This window comes from Sphaeramia orbicularis, chromosome 17 (genome assembly GCF_902148855.1).
Source record: "Sphaeramia orbicularis chromosome 17, fSphaOr1.1, whole genome shotgun sequence".
Taxonomy (NCBI): Eukaryota; Metazoa; Chordata; class Actinopteri; order Kurtiformes; family Apogonidae; genus Sphaeramia; species Sphaeramia orbicularis.
In genome coordinates, this window is record NC_043973.1 from 9,764,755 (window position 1) to 9,787,632 (window position 22,878).

General features: G+C 39.7%; 1 protein-coding gene across 2 annotated transcripts in view; it reads left to right on the forward strand.

Annotated features, from left to right (window-relative positions):
- The window catches only part of ankrd12 (ankyrin repeat domain 12), a 37,161-nt gene extending 16,686 nt beyond the window's left edge, over nt 1-20,475 (forward strand). The window contains exons 2-13 of one of the 2 annotated variants that reach the window (XM_030160560.1): nt 2,193-2,306; nt 6,251-6,401; nt 7,759-7,830; nt 8,260-8,400; nt 9,928-10,131; nt 10,494-10,636; nt 10,986-11,133; nt 12,058-16,475; nt 18,137-18,235; nt 18,427-18,570; nt 18,706-18,801; nt 19,229-20,475. In XM_030160560.1, coding sequence (XP_030016420.1) covers nt 2,247-2,306; nt 6,251-6,401; nt 7,759-7,830; nt 8,260-8,400; nt 9,928-10,131; nt 10,494-10,636; nt 10,986-11,133; nt 12,058-16,475; nt 18,137-18,235; nt 18,427-18,570; nt 18,706-18,801; nt 19,229-19,414 — 5,862 coding nt within the window. In that variant the 5' untranslated portion in view covers nt 2,193-2,246 and the 3' untranslated portion in view covers nt 19,415-20,475. The remainder of the gene's footprint in view (nt 1-2,192; nt 2,307-6,250; nt 6,402-7,758; nt 7,831-8,259; nt 8,401-9,927; nt 10,132-10,493; nt 10,637-10,985; nt 11,134-12,057; nt 16,476-18,136; nt 18,236-18,426; nt 18,571-18,705; nt 18,802-19,228) is intronic. The other variant, XM_030160561.1, reaches the window with a different exon arrangement.
- Nucleotides 20,476-22,878: the final 2,403 nt, after the last annotated feature.

The following is a 22,878-nucleotide window of genomic DNA, read 5'->3' on the forward strand; positions in this document are numbered from 1 at the left end:
TTTTTGCCACCATTGACCAATTTCCACAGCCAAGCCAAAGGAGTAACAGAGGTGAGACAGGCTGGACTTTTACACAGTGGACCTGTGTTCCGGAATCAAAGCGGTGATAAAGCAGCACCGTGTATAGTGTGACGTATAATTTTCGCATCGGAAATACCCCGAGCATAGCCGTGTTGCTGACCTCTCCAGAGTAGGCCCGTCTTTCACTGTTCCACAAATGTTAGCATGGGTAGAGTCGTCCACAAGGGGCTTGTGATTCAGTCCAGAACATCATAAAAATAGTGAAAGGATGACATCTTTATATGGCTTGTTTTGTCTAAAACCTAATAGGATCTAATTTTGTATGCACATAAAATAGACAGAAAAATGCACGTCCTCAAATATTTAAGATTCACTAGTGTCACAGTATTCTCATCAGAAAATCCAGGATTAAGTAAAGATTTGATCGTGTGTTAATGATCACAGAAACAGCAGCAGTTTCCAGTCCTTGTCTGAATGTGTTATACATAGGTTATTCAACCCACAACTTAATGTCTCTGTACTTTTGATGTTTCCTTATGTCCTAATCCTTGCTATAACATGTAAGGGTAATCATTACAGTGCCAGTACTTGGTTTGTATCTGGATGATAGCGCTTTTTTGAAAGTGTCTACAGTGCATTTTGCAGTTGTGTTGTGTTTTCAGTTTGGTGTTGGTTGGTTTGTCATGTTGATATAGTCTGCCAGAGCAGTCAATGAAAAGCAACCACATGATTAATCTCTTTTCAATTTTCATGGCTTTGTTAACATCTGAAGTAGTCTAGTATTGCAACCCCCTAATCTTTCAAGTACTGTGCATAAGGCAGTGTGGTGTGTTGTTTATCCTCATAGGATTATTGCTTTGCAGTCCCTGCCGTAGCCACAGAGACCCAAATGACAGGACGGCTGCTTACGTAGATAGAAACAGTACATGTACAGTATGTAAACACTGGATATTTCTGGAAACATGGTATGGGAAAACTGGCTTGAGATTTGTAATGTTCTCTACCGGTCAATTAATATGAATACCCAACAGTTGATAAGTATAGTAATTTTATTTTTATTTTATTTTTACAAGCAAATATTCCTAACTTATATAGGAGATTTACTGTTTCTTTGGTGTCTATCTATTACACGATAATTTAGGCAATTAACTTTTTATTTTATTTTAATTTTTGCAAATTGTTCTTTTCAGTTAAAGAAAAAATGTGATGACTTTAATAAATAAATGAATATACATTTAGTTAGTCCTTGTTGTAACCCACATCTTTTCAGGCAATTTGCCACACTTTTTTAGTCATCAAGTGAGAATACTTTACTTAAATATCAGTGATTCACTGTGACAATGTAAAAATGAAAAGCATAATACCATTCAACTGTAACTGCTTATGTATTGAGTAATGGGACTGTCCCGATCATTTTGTTGACTATGTAAGAGGCTCTTGGGTTTCTTTATATATTAATTAATTTCAGTGAAATCAGAAGCGTTTCCTTTTCTCAGAGGGTATATCAAAAGAAGCAGTGAATGGCTTGTGACTAAAAGTGGTGGGCTTCATGCGGCAAGATAACTGACACATGCCATGTCGGCTTCATGCTCATGTTCTGAGTGTTGTACTTTCTCCAGTCACTGCTAGTGCCCACAGTGCCTCCATTGATGCTGCTGTGTGTGCTACTACGCTGACAACACAGACCACATCAGAGAGAAGCTTGGTTGAGCTAATGAGTAGGCCACAGTGACACTATGCAAGGGGGATGTTTTCCTCTTAGAAACTTTGTCCCAAAAGCTGTGATTCATGCTGCCTTGTACAGTTGCTTCCTGCCTCTTTTTAAGGTCAGTCTCAAGAGGTGGAATGGAAATTTCAATAAAAATCCCTGATTACTGATCGGGGCAGCCTACATCCTGAAACACAGCTGATGTTTTATAGTGTTACTGATTTAGACTGTGCCACTCCACTTCTCTCCAAGGTTAAATGACTTTTTTTTGTTAAGCTCTTACCTTCTCTTTAAAGCAGATGTTTACTCAAAGAATAGCCTATAAACAGACTGCATGAACATTTGTCATCAAATCTGCCTGTTTACACCACATCTGCAGAAACACTGGACCAGTCTTTCACATAGACTGAGATGTAGCGAAGTCCAAATCTTTTCTTAAAACTGTTGTGTTTTGTGTCCCCAGGTGCATGATGAACCTACTGTGCTGTAGCTGTCACAGCTAGTCAGGTGCCACACCATGGCCAAACCTGGGAGCGACAGAGATGGCGCCATGGTGGATAAGCAGGCGGGGAAGAAGGTATGCCTATTTTTGCATATCACATGATGCTAAACCCAACATAGAGTTTAAACGGATGTCACAGAATTTTACATGTTAAAATGCAGAGTTCAACTGATAATTGATTTTAAGGGCAGATATAGTAACACTTAAATCTGTCTTTAGGATTATTGATGACAATATGGTAGTAACTGAGATGTTAGCTAATAAGTTGACCAAAGAAGGGAGAAAAAAATGTGGTTGAAGATCTTGTGTTTCAAGAACAACAGTGCTTCTCTTCTTTTTGGTTATTTTTGTCTCAGAAAAGATGAAGTGGCACAAACTCACACACTGTGTATACCACAGTACCTGAATATTTGTGGTTACCAGTAGGGCTGTGCAATTAATCGAAATTCAATTACGATTTTGATTATTACACGCAACAATTACAAAAATTATGTAATCGAGAAAAAATGATTATTAATTTTGAGTTGTTTAATTCACGCGCACACAAGCTACCATGAGCTGCTCTGCCCCGCCCCCCCCCCCTAAGCTACAGCTGCCTGCTAGCCGGCAGGTCCACCCCAAGAGGAAAGTTGTACCTAGCGGTCTGGAAAAATAGCAGGAGAATCGCAGCAGAAGTGCTTGGTAAACAAAAAAGGCAAGTCAAATTCAATTGTATGGAATCACTTTGGGTTTGATGAAGAAGATGAAGAGCAAAAACCCATTACGTGCAAAAAGTGTTTTGTAGTTGTGTCCGCACCGACCGGTAACACAGCAAACCTTTTTAACCATCTAAAGTTTAACCACCGCGACCTTTATCATAATCTTATGAAAAACTAAAACACATAAAAAAAACTCCGTCTACAACTTCGTCCGCAATGCAATCTTCAGTCTCCGAATCTCTTTACGCTGCAACTCCCGTATTAACCTAACTGAAACCTCACGGCACGCCACTGAATTTACTGTTTCATACTACATTGAACATACTTGAATTTATAATTTGCACTTTACGTTACTTTTTTTTTATTGCTCCAGTTCTGTGGCAAATCTAGAGTAGTTTAATTCCAGTGCACTATTTGTTTACAAAAGGAAACATACTTGAATTTACAGTATACTTATTTGCATTCAAAGATTTTTTTTGTTTCGTACAAAAGTGAACATACTTTGTTTTAATGGTTAAAAGCTTTATTTATATTTAAAGAGTATATCTTACATTGTTTTGCAAGAAAAAAATAAACAACTTTAAGGTTAACAAATAATCATTTTTAATAATCGTGATTTCAATTATTGCTAAAATAATCGTGATTATTTTTTTTTTCTATAATCGAGCAGCCCTAGTTACCAGTGTTACTAGTGCAGCTATTAAAGCAGAAGAACATAACTACGTACTTCAGTATGTTTATCTACCTTAAGTCATATTGTCGTCATAGTATTTGTATGATCATTAATAATGTCAATCACATATCACATCACGTTCCCCAATACCCTTCAGTCCTAGTAGACAAGAATAACGTGATAGCAAAGATAATTGTCTTCCTGAAACAGTGGTCATAACGTCTTCATTTTGCCGTGATAACTACAGTATGACCACTGACAACTGAAATAAACAAATGGCAAACAGTTTGGCAATTTGCCCTAGATGTCAGAACTGCACTAATTATTGAAATATCTGTGCATGGATATGTTTCCTCTCCTAGAGTGTTTTTGCTCAGCTGTTCTGATTTTTGCATGTCAGCTTTGAGGCGGTCTTGTTAGGCTCCTATTGTGATTTGACTTGATCTGTGTCACTGCTAATATAATAATACAAATTAGTCTGGGAATTGACAAGCAGTTTGTCATCGCCAGCGTTTTGATGCAGCCATTATTCTAAGTGATGCCCTGTTGTTTTGACACCTTAAGGAAGTATTTAAAAGGAGGGCTACACTGAGATTTTTTTTTTAAGACATGTCCCACATACTTTGTTTATACCGACATTTTCTAATTATCCTGTCATAAAAAAACAAGGACAGTGTTTTGTGTGCTTCACATCTTTACTCCACTTTCAGTACAGCTATACTCATTCGCTTTGCACAGCTGGCACATTGCTTCACAAAGATCAAAGAGGCACGATGCTGCAGACATTTTTCCTCCTGCCAGAAATGTATTTTACTGCACCAAAGTGCAGCTTGCTTAAGTGCTGGTACTGAATCAGCTTTGTCTGCAGATCAGAGTGCAGGAACTTAGTAACTTGTTAGCCATTAGGGTCATGCAGACATTACAAATGGTTCCTAGGCTTATTGCAATGGGCACAGCACTGGAGGGCCATAGTACATGAGCCTACATAATATTATTTTACCTTCACCATTGATGAAAATTTTGTCTCTGAAGGATGCACAAAAAAAGAGCTCTAACTGACGCAGTGAAAACAAAAAGCACCTGCAAGTAGGAGGAGTCACCTTTACAGTATTCTGATTTGTCAAGTGGGTGGCATTTTGTTTTCAACATAACTGTGGCATTTGTTTCAGTGAATTTGGTAACTAACCCAATGTAACAGTATATACAAGGCTGTGTTCATTCAGTGTACATTTGGAGGCTGCCTATAATGTGTGCACTATCAGTGATCAACAGTTTATATAGGTCAAAATGCCTGCAACCGAATAATTCCTGTACAAATTAAATTTGAATAATTGTGTTGCAGCGTTCATTTGGGGTTTTTTTTATACCTTAGGCTGGGGCTGGTACTTGGAAATCATTTATCCTTTATGACAAATGACAGAAAATGTACTTGTGATTAAGTTGGCCTTATTAAGTAGATCAATATTATGCAGTTATGTGATAGAAGAAAGCGGAGAGTCAGCAGCAGGCCTGAGAAAGTACAGTTTCAGTGTCTCCACTGGCTTCTTGTATTTAAGTAACTACACAGAGAAGCTGCTGGAGGTAACAATCAGTCTAATGCTGTGTTCATGCCATATTCTCTGAACCATAACTACAAGGAGCTGAGTGACAGAAACCTACTTAATTCTGAGTTCTCATAAATTTCAGACACAATAACATACATGTAGAGATACCATATGGCTGTCTTTATTTGCCAGTGCCAACATTTCACAGTAAACCCTGTAAATATGGTGAAAAAGTGAAAGGTTGGTTTATACTCATTACCTGCCCCATATGTCAGAATTGACCACTATAAGTTATTCCCACTGTATAACAAAAAATTTGAGATCCAGGTTTTCAAAGCTGTCTTTACTCAAACTACATTTTAAGGCTGTGAATTTCTGCTTTATTCTTAGACAGTTCAATTTTCTTTATTTTGCTCTTTTTTGAACAAGTTTTGTGGTTTATAGTGTTTGATTGAAATGTTGTGTTTCAAAATAAAGTAATTGTGATTATTGTCGACAATACTGTTATTTGCTCGGTATGGTAATTTCTAGCATATGAGATAACGGCTCTGTTGTGCAGTTTAGATTCAGTGCAGCCCCTACCAATATCTGTTGGAGTTTATAATATTGAATATGTGTGCCTTAAGGATTTTGAGCATTTATCACTACATCAGGCATTGAACAGTTTGAACAGAGCTGCATGATTACTACAATTTTTATTTCAGTTGTAAAAAGATTCCCTTTAATATTTTATTGTTCACCTGGGAATGGCATTGCAGGAATAAGGTTTTTTTTTTTTTTTTATGCGGACATGCCTGCTGCGTGCAAAACCCAAACAGTATGCTGCACAGACACAACACTTTGTAATATAATCATGTGCTCATTGTTATGTTAGTGTCACGTTTTAGCAAGCCGTAGTCAGATCTGAAATTTTATCCTCATGCTAAGCTCAGGTCCTACCGAGATAGTCAGCAAAGCTTTTTGACTTGGTCCACTTCATGGTATTCACTGTTATAGCTGTAATTTACAATGCAAAAGTACACTCAGACTATGAAATGTATCCACACTTTGACTGAAACGGTCTAATTTTCACAATTTTTTCTCTTTCTTTATCACTCATGACAGAACAAAGACAAGTTGTCCCCTTTCACCAAAACTCCAAAGTTGGACCGGAGTGAGTTGCTGGGGAAGGAAGGGAAAGCCAAGTCTTCCATGAAGCGCAAGCTCACCTTCACTACCAGTCCGCCTCGGACAGAGGAGCGGGACTCAGACACCGGTAAGGACTATTACTATTCCTCTTTATTTCTCCTCCTACAATTGCAGTGCTGCTGGCTCACTGCCATGTCCCCACACTGCCCCCTGGTGGCCATATGTTATTGAACGTTTTCTTGTGGGACCGTCTGTAGGTCAGGTTAAACTGTTTTCTTTCAGAATCCATTCAAGCTGAGGAAGTTGTGGACTTGTACATTTAGTAGGTTTATATCAACCATTTTACAAGACCTGAAGTGAAAAGTAGATGGGAACCAATGTAGGTGGGGAAACAATTCAAATTCTTATTGAAAATGCTGTGCATAGGATTTGCCATTATTTAACTGAATCACGAAGTTGCATCCTAGAGACTGATATAGACAACATTTTAATGATGATAATAAATGTTTATAAATGAATCGCATGCTTTTAAAAAAAAATAAAATTGCCAAGACTTTTTTGTTGACAACAATGGCACCAACTATAAAAACCTTCATTTTTATAATAAGCAAGAATATGAGAGCAAAGAGAATGTATGACAGTAAATGGTTTGATGGGTCATAAATTGTAGTAAATGCAACTGGGACCTTTGGAAAGAATGGATAAATGTAGATTTAAGATTATGTATACCTTTGTGATTACATTGCCACACCGATGTAGAAGTGAAGTCATGGTGGCATTTGGTTTGAAACAAGTCTTCATAATTTTAACTGTCACTATGTAGAAGATAAAACGCTGCAGTGCTCGGCTAGGAATTGGAATTTTAACAATTTCTTGTAAAACAGATCATTTAGCTACTATAATTTACTTGAAGTGTTTACATCACATTTAAAATCTAAAAATAGGTTACTGTAGCTTATAGCCATAATTATAGTAAATGTCGGACACTAATGCATTTTACAGACTGCTGCAGATTTGCCTTCAGCTTCTCTGTAATCCAAGGCTCAAAGCAGTGATTTTCATTGTGTGGTCCTGTGTCAGTCTAACACAAAGAACCTGTAATTTTAAATTCATAATGTATGATGCATAGGTTATCAAGTTAAACTGGGATGGAGGGAGGCTTTGCTTTCCAAAGACTGATAACTGTTTACTCTCAGATTCTGTGATGAGCAGATGTAGGAGGAAGGGAAGTAATGACCCCACTGACCACCTCAGATTGGATATTCTCTTCTGTCTCCTGTTTGCCATGACTCATAATCTGTGTGTGGAGTGTGAGTGTGCCTTTGTGTGTGCCTGTATATTGAGTACATGTGAGATGAGAAGGAGGGTGAGTGAGAGTGAGCGTTAATGCAGTGCTTTCCCACCCTTCCACCCTCCCCTTGCCCTCCCCTTCCTCCTCTCCCCTCCTCCCCCTCCCTCCCCATCCTCTCTGCTTTGCACTGTAGATGACTCAGACCCAGGCCATTCGAGTGAGACCTGGGGAGAGAGATTAGTGCCTCCCTGCAGGATATACGCAGGTAATCGCTGCAGCCCGATCTTCAGCTCCTGTGTCTTCTACAACGTCACGACACCCCCTCCTTGCGCTAATATTATGCTGCTATAAAGACACATACACACATGCACGTGTGTGTGTTTTGGCCCTGCATCTGCTCCCGTACAGCTCACGCATGTCTGTGTTTAGTAACCGACCAGCTGAGATTGAGGGGGAGGGGGTTAGGGTTGGGGCCAGGGTCCGAGTGCCGTTAGTACTTGGCTGGCTTAAAGGGAATGCTGTCTTTTTTCGTCTGTTATTTTCAAACTTCATGCTTGTCATCTGTTTCTCTGCAAGGTCAACAGATACAAGGGGAAGAAGAAAATGGACTCACTTTGATAATTAAATTGCTAATAAGATTGTAAACATTTGAGTTAAAAATGTGGCTCATAAATGATACTTAATTTTGTTGCAGATAAAGATGGACCAGACAAGAAGAAGGTGAAAAAGGAAGCTGGAGGCAAGAAGTCGCAAGCTTCTAACCTTTTGTTTGGGTATCCTCTGTCAGAGCGCAAACAGATGGCTCTTCTAATGCAGATGACTGCCAACAGTCCAGGTTAGTACACCTGCCCTCTCACTTTAACCACATCCTCAAGACTGCTTTGAGTGTATTTACTGTGGGATGAGTCATGCTTCCTAGCATCTCCGCACACATGTTTTTAGGAAAGGGCACAATCTAATATTTAGTAGAAGGAAACAGTCTCTGTTGCAATATTCTGCTGTTGCTTTTCAATTTGTATCCAAGCAAGTTGGCTTAAGGCTCGATGTATATTTGATGTATATGCTCTGAATATTTGAAACACAAGACAAAAACTCCAAACTTGTCAAAAACATGTAGACACAGATCAAAACTGATTCAGTTTTCTCATTAAACCAGTTGTGTTGTTGCTCAACAGAGATCCATGACAGTTTTGAGAAATACTGTTTTACACTTATTGCGAATTAGATTAGAAAATTGCTGCTCATCTCACATAAGGCTGTGTGGTATGATGATGTATATCGTGATGATAGAAGAATGTCTATTATTTCATAATACGATCCTCATTTGTTTTGTCATTGTAGCAAATCAGACTTTTGTTTACACATATATTTTAAGTTAGACAATGCTTTCCATTATTTTTTATGGTGTCAGCTTGTTTTGTTTGTTGGTTTTTGTCTGTATTCTGAACTTCATTTTGCTGCTTAGAGTTAGACTTGGGAATGTTCCATGTCAGCTACAAATCACTAGATTTACTATTAAAGAATGTCGGATTTTCTGTTTTTATTTTGACAATATTTACATTTTAGTCCCATATTTATTACTTCATAGTTATAGTTTATTGCTTTATGTTTTACAAAATAATATTTTCATTACATACGTAATAGAAATAGTGAAAAAAGACCTTATTTTTGCTAAGCAGATACTGAGATTTCCTCTGTTTATGTTATTTTTGCATCACATGAACACAGATGCATGTATGGAAAAATGTTTTAGCCCATATCAGCATCCAGGCAATCCTGGCAAAGGTGCATCCCTAGCATTTCATTGAATGAGCAGGTCTTGTGGTCATTTTATATAATCTACTTCTCTAATTAATTTATTGAAATGTTCTATATCTGTATCAATATATGTTTGTCATAATTTTGATAATTAACATTACAATTTAGATTTGTCTTTTGGTATTTTCTTTAGTCAGCTAAAATGCTTGGAAAAAATAATGAAATATTTTATTGCCTTATTCCTTTTTTCTTAATGTTTTTTTTTTTTTTTTTTTTTAAGATATTCTGCTAATTGGCAAGATACTAAAAAAAAAAGCTTAAACCACAAATAATGATCTGAGTTCTGTGTGACATTTTTTGGACACTCATTGATTTCCACAGCCCTAATCTTTTGTTAGTATTGTAAGTGTAAAGATTATAACAGAGCCTGCACCTCTGAGGGTGCAGGTAGGTTAATCTGGTTAAATCTGGACCTCAAACGGAAGTATTCGTTGTTCATCCATTGCTTCACTCATCAGTGGAGGTTATCATCACTTCCTCTAGCCACTGGGTTTCCCCTTCCTGCATCAGTTAAGTCTTTTTTTTCCTCTTCACCCATGTCTAGACTCTACCCCCAGCCACCCTTCACAAACGACCCCTGTGCAGAAGAAAGTCCCCAGCAGTGCCTCGTCTCGACAGAAGGACAAGGTCAACAAGAGGAATGAGCGAGGGGAGACACCCCTTCACATGGCAGCCATCCGGGGAGACGCCAAGCAAGTGAAAGAGCTCATTAGCCTGGGAGCTGATGTCAACGTCAAAGACTTTGCAGGTGCAATGCCACAAAGAGGTGGTCGAGCCACTCAGCAGCTTTTATCATGTCTGTGTGGCAGCTATTAATGACATATGAGCGGACTAACAGCTGCTGATGTGAAAGTGATTAACTCGACGTGAAGTAATGATAAAAACGCACACCTTTATGACCCTTGTGGTACTCACTTTTTTTATGTGGTTTTCTTTGTTTTTTTCCCCTTTATTTTTCTTAGGAGCTTAGTAACTACATCAGTTATAATTTTCTTGAATGCCCAATCCCCCAGCTGTACTCACTGGAATTGAAATTGATTTAGGTTGTCAATAAATGATCTCTGACTGTTGAAAGAAATCGTAAAATAAACTATAAACTGTCCTCTCCAGGTTGGACTCCTCTCCATGAGGCGTGTAATCTTGGTTACTATGATGTGGCCAAGGTCCTAATAGCAGCAGGAGCAGAAGTGAACACGCAGGGTCTGGATGACGACACACCTCTTCACGATGCTTCCAGCAGTGGGCACAAAGATGTAAGAGATTGAATTTTAATATTAAAGAACTTAAGCTTGAAATACATTCAAATAATGCACTCTTAATTTCTGGCAAGCATCAAGGGCAGTTGTAAAAAATCTGAGGAAATGAATTCATTACAGATGTTTAGGTGTCAAGTTTTTACTTGACACCTGAACTCCTGAATTTCTCGACCATCAAAAGTATCTATTCCTTATTACTGCAATATTCTTCGTTCTATGATATTGTCATATTATAAAATGCAAAAAAAAAGAATTAAAGCTGCAGAGTTTTAAATGGCCATATTATATGAAATCATACTGTGACCATTATTTACTGTTAATGTTTCTGTTCTATCCCCCCCAAAAGATTGTGAAACTGCTACTACGGCATGGTGGTAACGCTTTCCAGGCCAACAAGCGTGGGGAGCGCCCAGTGGACGTGGCAGACTCTCAAGAGCTGGAACAGCTATTAAAGGGAGAAGTGCCACTATCGGACCAAGATGAAAGCTCTTCAGGTATGCAGAAAATGTCTCACCGCCCTCGTTCTTTTAGTCACATATTAACAGGCCAACTTTAATAATTAGGAATAGTGTGTCCATCATGTGTATTTCACAGCACTGTAAATAAAAACCACTCATGCAGCCCTTTTCTGTTCACAATGAACCAACTAAATGTGGCCCCATTGTGTGATTTTTCAGAGGTTGACATTTGTTTTGGTGGCTAGTGTGACAGTGTGTGTCAGAAATATGACCATAATGGTGTTATATTAAAATCAATACTGCCATGTGGTTTCATCTTGAGGGTAATGGCCTCCTGGTGTTCGCTGCCTCAGTTCAGATTCACATTTGTGACAGTATAGTGTTAGTTGCTGTACATTAGCTGCTAAATGTTTCTACAAAAATTTTGACACACAAATCATTGTCGAAGCACCACTACCCCTCTGCTGCAATGCTGGATCTCCCATTTACACAGATAATGTCACTGTTTTAATAAAATGCCAGCCAAATTTTAACTGAACTATTTAAAAGTTGCAAAAAAGAAAAACGAAACGGGGAAATTGTGTGCATTTCCATGTAGCAGTTTGTGAATACATGACTCTCTGTAGTATTACAAATACTACTAATAAACAGAGAAGAAGTAACTGTCATTAACAGCAATTACAGCTTTCCTATTCTGTGTTTGAAGCTTTTATACACAACGGAAATTTAATCAATTAACATAACACTTCCACTATAATCCAGCTTTGTTGTGGGCCAAATTGGCCTTATATGAAACAATATTATTCAAAATTGAACCAAACTTTGATGCTATAATTTATTTCATTATGAGTTTTAGTAGATAATATATGTGGGACTTGTTTTAGAGGAATTATGGATGTGTCATGTAATCTTTACTGTTTGTGATGCGTTGGCTAACAAATAAACTTCTCCTCTGTGCAGACTCTGAAGACCCACCATCTGTCAATCCATCCAGTGTGGATGACAACATGGAAGATTCTGATACTGAAAAGGACTCAGATGGCAAAACAACCACAAAATCTGCTGTTCCGGGGCTGGATGAGTATGAGTTCAAGGATGAGGAGGAGGAGGAGGATCTGAGTAAGGCCCTGAACGACAGACACATCCTCCGCAGGGAACTCCGACAGAGAGAGAAAGAGGACAAAGATAGAAATCATGTCGCAGGAAAGCAGGGTGGCAAGGGGGATTCCTCCTCTAAGTCTAAGAAGCAGAAGACCTCCCGCATCAACTGCAGCTCAGATACCTCCAGCGATGAAATGGAGAGTCTTCCTGAGAAAAGGAACTCGCCCACCTGTTCTCAGAGCTCAGAGAGCCACAATGCTGACACAAGGTCAAAAAAGGACAATGCTGAGCTAAAGGACAAGGGCAAAGTTAAGAGGAAGAGCAAAAGCCAGAACCGAAACAAAGAAAACCAAGAAGACGGGAAAGAGAACAGCAAAACATTAGTACTGTCACTAGCAACTGTGTCTGAGAGCACAGAAAAGAGCCGGGAGGAAGACTCTTTCAAGATGTCTTTCAGTCCCAAAGATGAGTCATCCGTCCACCTCTTCCATTTGTCGTCCATTAAATCTCCCAAACTGAACCACAACTTGACAGATAAACAAACACCACTCAAGCAGGAAAACACTAAGTGTGTTTCAATCAGTGACAGCTCATGTCCTGTTGATGGTGTCAAATACAACCACTACACAGACGCAGACTACTGCACCGAAGGTTCCAGCACCAAGGGCTGTAAGCACAAAGAAAAGAGCAAACATCAACAGAAAGACACAAGTGTAGATGGAGATGATGGACATTCAAGCCCTTACAAAGAAGTAAACATAGGAAACAGCATAGACAGCTCTGATGGGGCCTTACGAAAAACTGACCTAGATGGTAAAGTAGTAAAGAAGCATAAACTTAAACACAAAGAAAAAGACAAACACAGGAGGGAATATGAGGCTGAGCGGAGCCGCCACAGGCAAAAAGAGGCCAGGAAAGACAGCCACAGGAATTTGGAGTTTGACAGAGAGTTCTGGAAAGAGAATTTTTTCAAAAGTGATGATACAGATGAACCTCTGCCAGTAAAAAAGGAAGGTGAAGACAACAGTTCACTTCAGAAAGCCTCTGATTCTCCGCCTGTCAAAGATGAGAGAAACTTAAAGGAGAAGCACTCCGGCAGCAAGGAGAAGAGGCTGAGAGAGGAGCGAGAAAAAGACAAAACCATGAAAAAAGAGCGCAAGGAGACTGCCGGTAAAGAGGAGAAAGCGAAGGATACAAAGCTGAGTGAGCGTGACGAGAGAGTGGACTGCCACGGCTCAGGGCGGATTCCAGAGGAGTCGCTACAGAGCAACAGCATGAAAGAAGAAACAGAAGAGAAACCCGTAAGTGGGATCACAGCTGATCAAGAACAGCTGGAGCTCTCTGAAAAAGGCTCACGCGAGAAAACTGACAAGAAGCTCCCAGGAAAGGAGAAGGATTCTGAAAAAATGGAGAAAAAACATCCTGACAAGGAAAAGAAGGTTAAGATGGAGCACTTTGACAAAACTGAACCACAGAATTCAGTGGATCGTTGGAAGGAAAAAGACAGAACAGGAACCATTTCTTCCCACTTGTCTGGAGATAAAAACTACAAAGAAAATGAAAAACTGAAATCTTTATCCACAACAAAAAAACATGAAGACAGCAGGAAAAATAAAGATAAGGTAGAGAAGCGGTCTGAAAGGGAGCGGCAGGATAGGGAATATAGTGTTGGGGATCACAGAGAAAAGGATCGTACAAACTCTGATAAGAAAGGAAAACCTCTGGAAAAGACCATGGACCATAGTAAATCAGACCGTTCAAAAGAGAAGGACTGTGACAGGAAGAAGAGAGATAAAATGAAAGATGGACCTCTTTCCTCAAGTTCCAATCTAAAATTACTGTTGGAGGAAAAGAAAAGCTATCTCTCTGAAAGTGGCAAGTCCTTATCAGCAAAATCAAAGGAGGAACTTGTGAGAACACCAGAAAAAGATCGTGACCGGAGAGACCGAGACAGGGACTCGGACAGACACAAGGACAAAGATAAGGAACGGCACAAAGACCGCTCCCAGCAGGCCAAGCTGATGAAGGCCAAACCAAATGAATCCGACATAGACAAGGCCAAATCTAAAGCCTCTCCAGCACCACGGGACACCAAGCCCAAAGAAAAAAGGCTTGTCAATGATGACCTGATGCAGACCAGCTTTGAGCGCATGCTCAGCCTGAAGGACCAGGAGATTGAGCAGTGGCATCGGAAACACCTTGAGAAAATCAAGCAGAAAGAAAGGGAAAGGCTAAAACAGCGACCTCTGGCAGATTCAGCAAAGGCCAAACCTAAAGACAGAACGAAACCTGACACGTGTTTAAGCAAAGAGCTGGTGCGCTCGAAAAGCTCAGAGGTCTCAGATGTCCAGAGCAGAGAAAAACCCCTTAAAGAAGGCACCAGTCCCAGAACAATGTCTCTTGATGGAAAGTCTCTCCCCTCAGTCAGTGCGAAGGTCATATCATCTGTGGAAAACTGCTTGACCAGATCTCCCAGGCCAGAGAGTGAACGCGGTGGCGTCATGTCCAGGTCAGTGTCTCTGGTTTCTGTTGCTAGCTCAGAGGACTCATGTCAAGCAGCGACACTAACACCTAAACACACAGAATATGACTCTGACATGAACCTGGAAGCCTCAGACTCACAGCCTGCATTCCTCCAGTCTTCCCTCGTCATTCAGGCCACCAGATCACCGTCTGTTCATGATAAAGATTGCAACAGTCTTCCAGATGTGTCCCAAAGTAATCGGACCCCGCTGTTTGGTAGACATGAATCTCCTTACCTCAGGGCTATTCTGGATGAGGATGCCAACTCATCGACTGAAGGCAAAAATGTTGAAAATCTGCCAAAAGCCAACCTGCAGCCTACAGAGGAGGTGAGATTGAGAGACACCCTGGCAGAAGGAGATGAGAGCCTTAGCAGTCACAATTTGACAGAACAGCAATATACAAACTCAGCTGCTGACACAGGTGCAGACAGAGAGGGGAGCACTCCTGGCACAACACAAACGCTAAATAAAGATCCTCCAAGTAAAAACCTGACACTTCCACAGTCCGGACTGTTGCAGCTCAGTGGTCCTCAAACAGTGTCAACAGAGCTGAGGGCACTGTCCTCCTCTGACTTTTCTGGCACACAGTGTCCGACTGACAACACAAGTTCACTGGCAGAATGTAAAGATACTGAGCACCCATCAGTACTTGCAGGGTCTCCCCCCCTCGAGACCTCAGTACCCACAAATTCAAAACCCTTCCAACACAGGGAACCGCTCCCATGTTCCGCTGTTGAAAACCTGCAGCAGACGGAGCTGGACACGATATTGGGTTCTGACCATAAAGACAAATCTCTTGAGAATTCTGATAGAACAGAACCAGAAAGCATGGACAATGTTTCAGAGAGCTACAGAGCAGATGGGATAGGGAGTCCTGTACCATCCACCAGTGAACACATTCCCAGCTCCACTGCAGGGGAATCCTCAGCAGGCTTTGGCAAAACAAGCACAGAGCCCAAATGTTGTCCAGAGGACATGGATGTAGATAGTTATGACTGCAAGAAATCAAGAACTTCCAGTGACACAGTGTGTCTTGATCCTCCAGTGGAGAAGGATGGAATCCTGCATGTATCATCCACCAGTTTAAATACCGAACACAAGGATGAAGAGATGTCAGACTTCTCGCAGAGCTCGGAGAACAATAATGCTACTGCCATTTCTGCTGCAGCAGAGGCTTCTTTGGTTGAAAACAGCGAGTGCTCGTCTGAATCGAGAACAGAAGCCAACCCAGAACCGATGGAGGCGGTCCCTGCTGATGACAAACCAGAGTCACTGTCAGCTGCAGAAGAGCAAAGCACCATCCCGCCAGTAGTTCAAACTGACCCGAGCAACAACGTCTCAGCGAGCTCCTCTCCACAATCTGGAGACCGGGACTCAGACTCCTCAGGGGCTAAGATCAAGGTTCGTTCTGCAGACGAGGAAGTGGACATACATGTGCCCCATCCACGAAAGAGGAAGATGCCGAAGATGTCTGCATCACAGTCCTCCAGCGCTCAGCAGGACAAGGAGAGAGGCCAGCAGTCTCTGGCTGCTATTGTTGACTCCATAAAGCTGGAGGAGATCGAGCCCTATCAGACAGAGAGGGCCAACCCTTACTACGAGTTCCTGCACATTCGCAAGAAGATTGAAGAGAAGCGCAAAGTGTTGTGCAGCGTCACCCCCCAACCACCACAGTATTATGATGAATATGTGACCTTCAACGGATCCTACCTCATAGATGGGAACCCACTCGGCAAGCTCTGTATTCCAACAGTGAGTTTCTCATCTTCTCCTTCAGATCATGGAGAAATAGTTCAATAACACTGTGCTGTTAGTAGTTTTTTTTTTACTTTGGGCTTACATGTTGATGTGTTAACTTTTTTTTGCTATAGGCAAATTTATCATATTATTATATAAATAATAATCTAAATTTTTTTCATAATCACATAGTGAAATTTGCATATCACAGGTGCTGCTTTTTATTGTTTTTTTTATTAAGGACCAAGGCATTATTTTTTTATATTTCTTGGGGGGCGACTCATCCCACGCCATATTGAGATATCCTCCAAATATCTTATAGTATTTAAAGAAAATGCAATGGCAAGAAACAATGCAATACCTTCCAAAATAATAAGCAGATCTAATCATAACTTAACTAACTCATCTGCTATCATGATTACTGTTAACTCTTAAGATCTGGTAAGGTCCAATTTAGTTTTATTTTATTTATTTATTTCATGTTTATTCATCAGGGATGTTACAGCATTGCCACCAAAGGGAAAATGTGATGCATATAAAACATTTAGCTTCAGCTAATTTGCTGTCTTTGTCCTCGGTCAGGCTTTTGAATACTCTAAAATAATGTACTGAACACTATAAAATAACATGTAATACAGTAAAAATAGAATGTATATAATGAATAAATGCCATAAATTGATAAATACAGTGACTCATATCAGAAAACTGAACACAACTAAAGATTAAAACACTAAATAAATTAAACTTTAACATGGTAAAATGGTGTATATTTTAATAATGAACTGTGATCATATCTCTACTGTTGCTTGAGCCAGTGCTTAACATTAACACTGAACACCTTCAATTCAGTTTGAGATTTGATTTCTGCTAGCAGAGAGTTCTAGAAGTGTGCTTCTTGCACTGACAGGGGTGACTGGCCAAATGTTGTCCTGCACATTGGAACTGCTCTGCTGGGTTATGCCCCTTATATGGCTTTACTGTGCATGTCTAGTTAGGGGCTCGGGGCCCTAGTTTTTTGTTTTGTTTTGTTTTTTTGTTTGACTGTTAGGTCCTCAGACCTAGGACTGTTAGTCCTAGAAAAAAATGAATTAACTACTATGTTAGACTACAACAACCAGAATGCATTTCAACAACAAATTGTACAAAGTGTAACTTTAGTTTGCAGCACACTGAAATCATGGCTCGTAATTTTGCAAATGGTATTTTCTTGCGTATCTTTCACATTGTCCACAATTCTAAATGCTCCACATCTTCAACCCACCCAGGCCTTACCCTCAGCTCAACTCAGCCCTACAAATGAGACCGTTTAGGTCTTTTCATGTTGGGTGTTTCTGAGGCGCTTTGCTGTGGTTCATATGTCCAATTATGCAATAGAAAGTTCTGCAGTTACTGGTCTGTGATTGCAGATTCTTTAAAACGCTGAGTGTTGTGTGTTGTTACTACACTATAATTGTTTCTGTCTGCTCGGTTGTGTTGACACATCACTAGAATAAACCGCTTTAATCAGAGTAAGAAGATAAACATGGAAAGAATCAGGCACATTGGTTATGCTCACATCGTTTAAAGACACTAAACCAACATTTAAATACTTTGCACCTACATTATGAATTGTAACTATAATTATGTGTCTGCAGCCTGTAGGTTTTGAATGGTTTGTCTCTTTTGCATCTCAACAGATAACTCCACCTCCGTCGTTACCCGAGCAGCTGAAAGAGATGTTCAAACAACAAGAGGTGGTCCGTATGAAACTACGGCTCCAACACAGCATTGAAAGGGTACGGTGCATTTACTCTGTCCATATACTTTATCCTGACACTTCCCACAGCTCAAACTGAACCACTTGTTAAAAATAATATTTAGTTGGAAAGCTTTGTTTACCTTTTACATATGATCCTCCTTGAAGAAGAAGAATGAGATCTATGGACTGCCTAGGATAACAGGTTTATTGTTTTCCATTTTCTTTTAGGAAAAGCTGATTGTTTCAAATGAACAGGAAGTCTTACGAGTTCATTACCGGGCGGCAAGAACACTAGCCAATCAGACTCTGCCTTTCAGTGCCTGTACAGTTTTATTGGATGCTGAAGTGTACAACATGCCTCAAGATGTCCAGGTAATCATCAAAGTCATACCACCACTGTGGGTTATTTCAGTACCACAGAACGGTTTAAGTTCATTGGTGATACATAAAATAGTAAATGCTTAGGTGTTTTGTTTAAATTGCTGTATATTTTTTTCAAATTCACAGAGCGATGATGGCAAGACGTCAGTAAGAGATCGATTCAACGCCAGACAGTTTATGTCGTGGTTACAGGATGTCGATGACAAGTTTGATAAACTCAAGGTAAAACTGCAGCTCACTTCAGTTTCATCTTCAAATGGGTCATTATTAAAATCTGAAATTCACTTTTATAAATATAACTGCTCAGAAAGCATTCAATTGTCTCAAATTGGATTTTGTGAAATTTAAATTCACACCATAATGTGTTCTAATCTGATTTTTATTTGCTGAGTTGAGCTCTAAAGTCAGTGTAGTAATCATATTCCTACATAAAAACATACATTTACTTGATTAAGAAGAAGATCATTTGTCTAAAAGTCATTACATTTTGTGTGATTTCTACGACAAACTATTTTGAAGAATTGATTTGGCTTTGTAGTTGGAAATGCAACTAAATTTCAGTATGGCAGGAAGATTGTTTTATCTCTGCAGATGTGTTTCTTTTTTTGTTTCTTATATTCATTTAATTTAATTGTGTTTTTTCCACCAGACGTGTCTACTGATGAGGCAGCAGCACGAGGCGGCGGCTCTGAACGCTGTCCAGCGTCTGGAGTGGCAGCTCAAACTACAGGAGCTGGACCCAGCCACCTACAAGTCCACCAGCATCTTCGAGATCCCTGAGTTCTACATCCCACTCGTGGAGGTCAACGACGACTTCGACCTCACCCCAATATGAGCAAGCCCTTCGGTGAGTCCAGCGTCGGCACGGCGACGACACCTGTGGACACGAGAAGAAGCCCGCACGCATTCAAGAAGAGGAAAAAATGTGAAGCACTTAGAATGTGGCGACGAGGCGAAAAGAGCACTTAGAAACTGTTATCCAGAGCTCTGACAGTCCCAACAGGCACCATGAGGACTCGCCGTGATGCACGGAGCCCACGCCTGTGGAGGGGGAACGCCCATGGAGCAAAGACCAAAGGCGGGACCAGGCGGTGCAGAGAGCAGCAGTGTGAAGCGAGGGCTGGACCAGTCTGCCTTCCACTGCTCCTCATCAGGCAGGGTCACACAGATGGAAGATTTCAAATGTTTTCAAAGTGAGTGTTCATACATTGTGTACAGACTGTGCTCTTAATTTTTTTAACTTATTTTATACATAAAATTGTGCATTTGTAAATAGCCATGTAATTATTGTTTTAAACTTGTAAAAACAATAAAGTAATAGATATTTTGATTGTAAACTTGTTCTGTCTCATGTTTTAATGGACCAAAGTTGGTTTTTATATCGAGTGTCCTCTTTGTCAGTGATGTTCTTGTTGTTGTTGGCTTAAATCTTAAGCATGTGTTGGCTTTTGTTGTTTTGTTTTTACTGTTTTCTTCCTTCCTCATCTGGAGTTCCACGCCACAGCTGGTGTTTTTTGACTTTGGCAATTAAATGCTGTGCATGCGTTGCGTTGTTTGTACTTTTTCCTAAAAAGCTGTACTGTGGACTTAATTGTGAGATTTACTGAAGTGTTCCAGCTTTTTTTGCGCCATTGTGTTGCGTCCTTTCTGCGGCCTCACTCCTCATGTGTTGTCCATTGTGTCTTGCGCACTTCAAGTCTGTTGTGGCTTCCAAGGAAAAAAAACACACAGTACTTTTACAGTTTCAATGTGAGATCACAACAAAACCTATTTTTTCAACATAATGCCTTTTGAACGATAGTTCTAAAAATGTCTATTTTAATATTTACTTGTTACATGAACTTGTACATATTTGTAATATATAATTGAATAAAATTTATTTGTTGTGAAATGAAATTGACTCTGGTTTTGGGCGTTTCTTTTTATTGAAGTCTGCTGATAGAAGATCCTAAACCAGTTTTGTTTGAGTCATTTATATAAAGGAGTATTTGGGCTATTGAGGAAGTTGTTGTTAGATAAGTTAAAACATGTAGCATAAAGTAAGGTAATTAAACTGTGAATCTTATTAAATACAGCAGTTGCAGCATTTGCACTGCTACATTTAAGTCACCTGGGAATTTTGATAGCCCTAGTAATATTAAGCCTTTTCTCTTATTAAAAAAAAAAGAATCTTGGATCTGAATCTTTTCTCAGAATATTGACCTCATTCTTGTAATGTTATGACTTTTATTTTGAATATCAACACTTTATTCTAATAGTTTGACTCAAAATATTACAACTGTCCTTGAAATACCAGATCTTTTATCATTGTGGTTCTACACACAAAAAAATCACACTTAAATGCCAAATATTCCCCATGTCTAACTCAAATAGAAGGATTTTGTGGTTTTGACAGTCTTCTATCATTTTGATGGGGGAGTCTGAGGACAAGTTCATTTTCTGATACTTAATGGAGTAAATCTGAACATGAACATGACCTGCGGCCTTCTGTTCAGTACCACTGTGGGCCAGTAGATGTCACTGTACGCAACACCTTCACCACACGTTCACTGGAATCAGTGTCAAACATGAATGAAGTCACAGAAACCGCCAATATGAACCGCATTATAAATATATAGACCGGGCTTTAATTCATAGAACACATCTGAAGATTTGGGATTTCATTTAATTTTATTATTAGGTCTAAAGTATCAGATTTAAGATTATTCAAATAAAACATTGGTTTTTTAACATGTTTTTTTAATATATGACAATTGAAGGCATGATGGTACACAACTCATGATAACAATACACTTCCCTTTTTCAATCTAGTCGGATATAATCATTTTGTTAGTTTTATTGTTTATTTTATTTAATAATTCTATTAGTATTATTTGTCTCAACTAGCTGCTTCATTTATTAATTACAAACAAAACTTCATTAAGAATAAGTTTATATTTTTAGTGAAACATTGACTTCTGTCATATGGATCCCTTTCAGACTAAAACTGACCTTGTTCTGACAAAAACCCAAAAACAAAGTGTATGTTTGTGGGAGAATTTAGGATGCTTCACCAAAGATATGACTGAACATTTAGATCTAATATAACAACAAAAATAGATAAATACTATTTTACAGACGTAAAATATCCCTGGGTATATCTATCTGTCATTCTGACCATATATTAAATAAATCATTGATCAAGAAAATACTCTGAAGGTTTACTTCACATCACTTGCTCTTTGAAAACAAAAAGAATACGCAGTCATTTTCATTTTGATTCCATGCTGTGAAAGCCAGAGTTAAAATTATTACAATAATCAGGGCTATTTCTTGCTGTAGGCAAACTAGGTGAATGCTTAGGGCCCCCAAGCCACCAGGGACCCCCAAAGCAGCATGTTCAGCCTCATCTGAGGAAAATTAAAATGTCTTATCTATCTGTTGCTATCTCATGTGTTTATTACATCCCTTATATACTTAAAAAAATAATGTAGGATATAAATAAAATAAACAGCAATGATAAGCTGTGGCTGGTGTTTTTGTAACATTATTAGGTCATATTCATTGGACCGCACTGTGGCACAGTTAGTGACATGGCAGGCCACTGACAGGTGTGATGGGAATGATGAACAGCTCCCCACCTACCATTCCTGTTAGTGAGAGTATTAAACCAAGCAAACACCGTAATGGCATCAAAAAGAAGTTATCTCAGCGGCTGATGTACTTTCTTATTTAAAGGAGCCATACTGTATGTAGGATTGTGGCAAAAACTGGTTCTGTAATCACGTTCAAAATATTGTAGAGCATGGTATTCCCTCTGCCTCCACCCAGACTAGGGGTTGCCAGATCTAGCATGAGCGTCTACTACAAGGAGCTACCATGGAAAGCGACGTGTCAAACACCGGTATTGATACCGAGCCTGGTCTCTTCACCCGGTCCCGGGCCATGGGAGAAGACACCGCAGGCCGGGTGAAGAGATCATGACCCGGCCCGGCTCTCAGTGGCTCTTACCGGATGGTGGTGGGCTGGGCCGTGGGAGACTAAAGGAGAGTCGGCGTCGGTCTTCAAATTCTTCTCCACTTTCAGCCATCTCCATGTTTCAAAAGCCTCTCCTACACACAATCCTTGTTTTGTCTCTCACTTTGTCACAATGTATTTGGGAATAATGAGAGGCCTTTTAGGTTTAGTAACTTCAGACATTTGTGATCAGAAATGTTCCACCTGCAGCTCAGTGGGAACTGGCAACCTGGATGCTGAAACGCTACTGACTTGGTGATTTCTGACCAAAACACAAAATGACAACATAAACATTACTTGCAG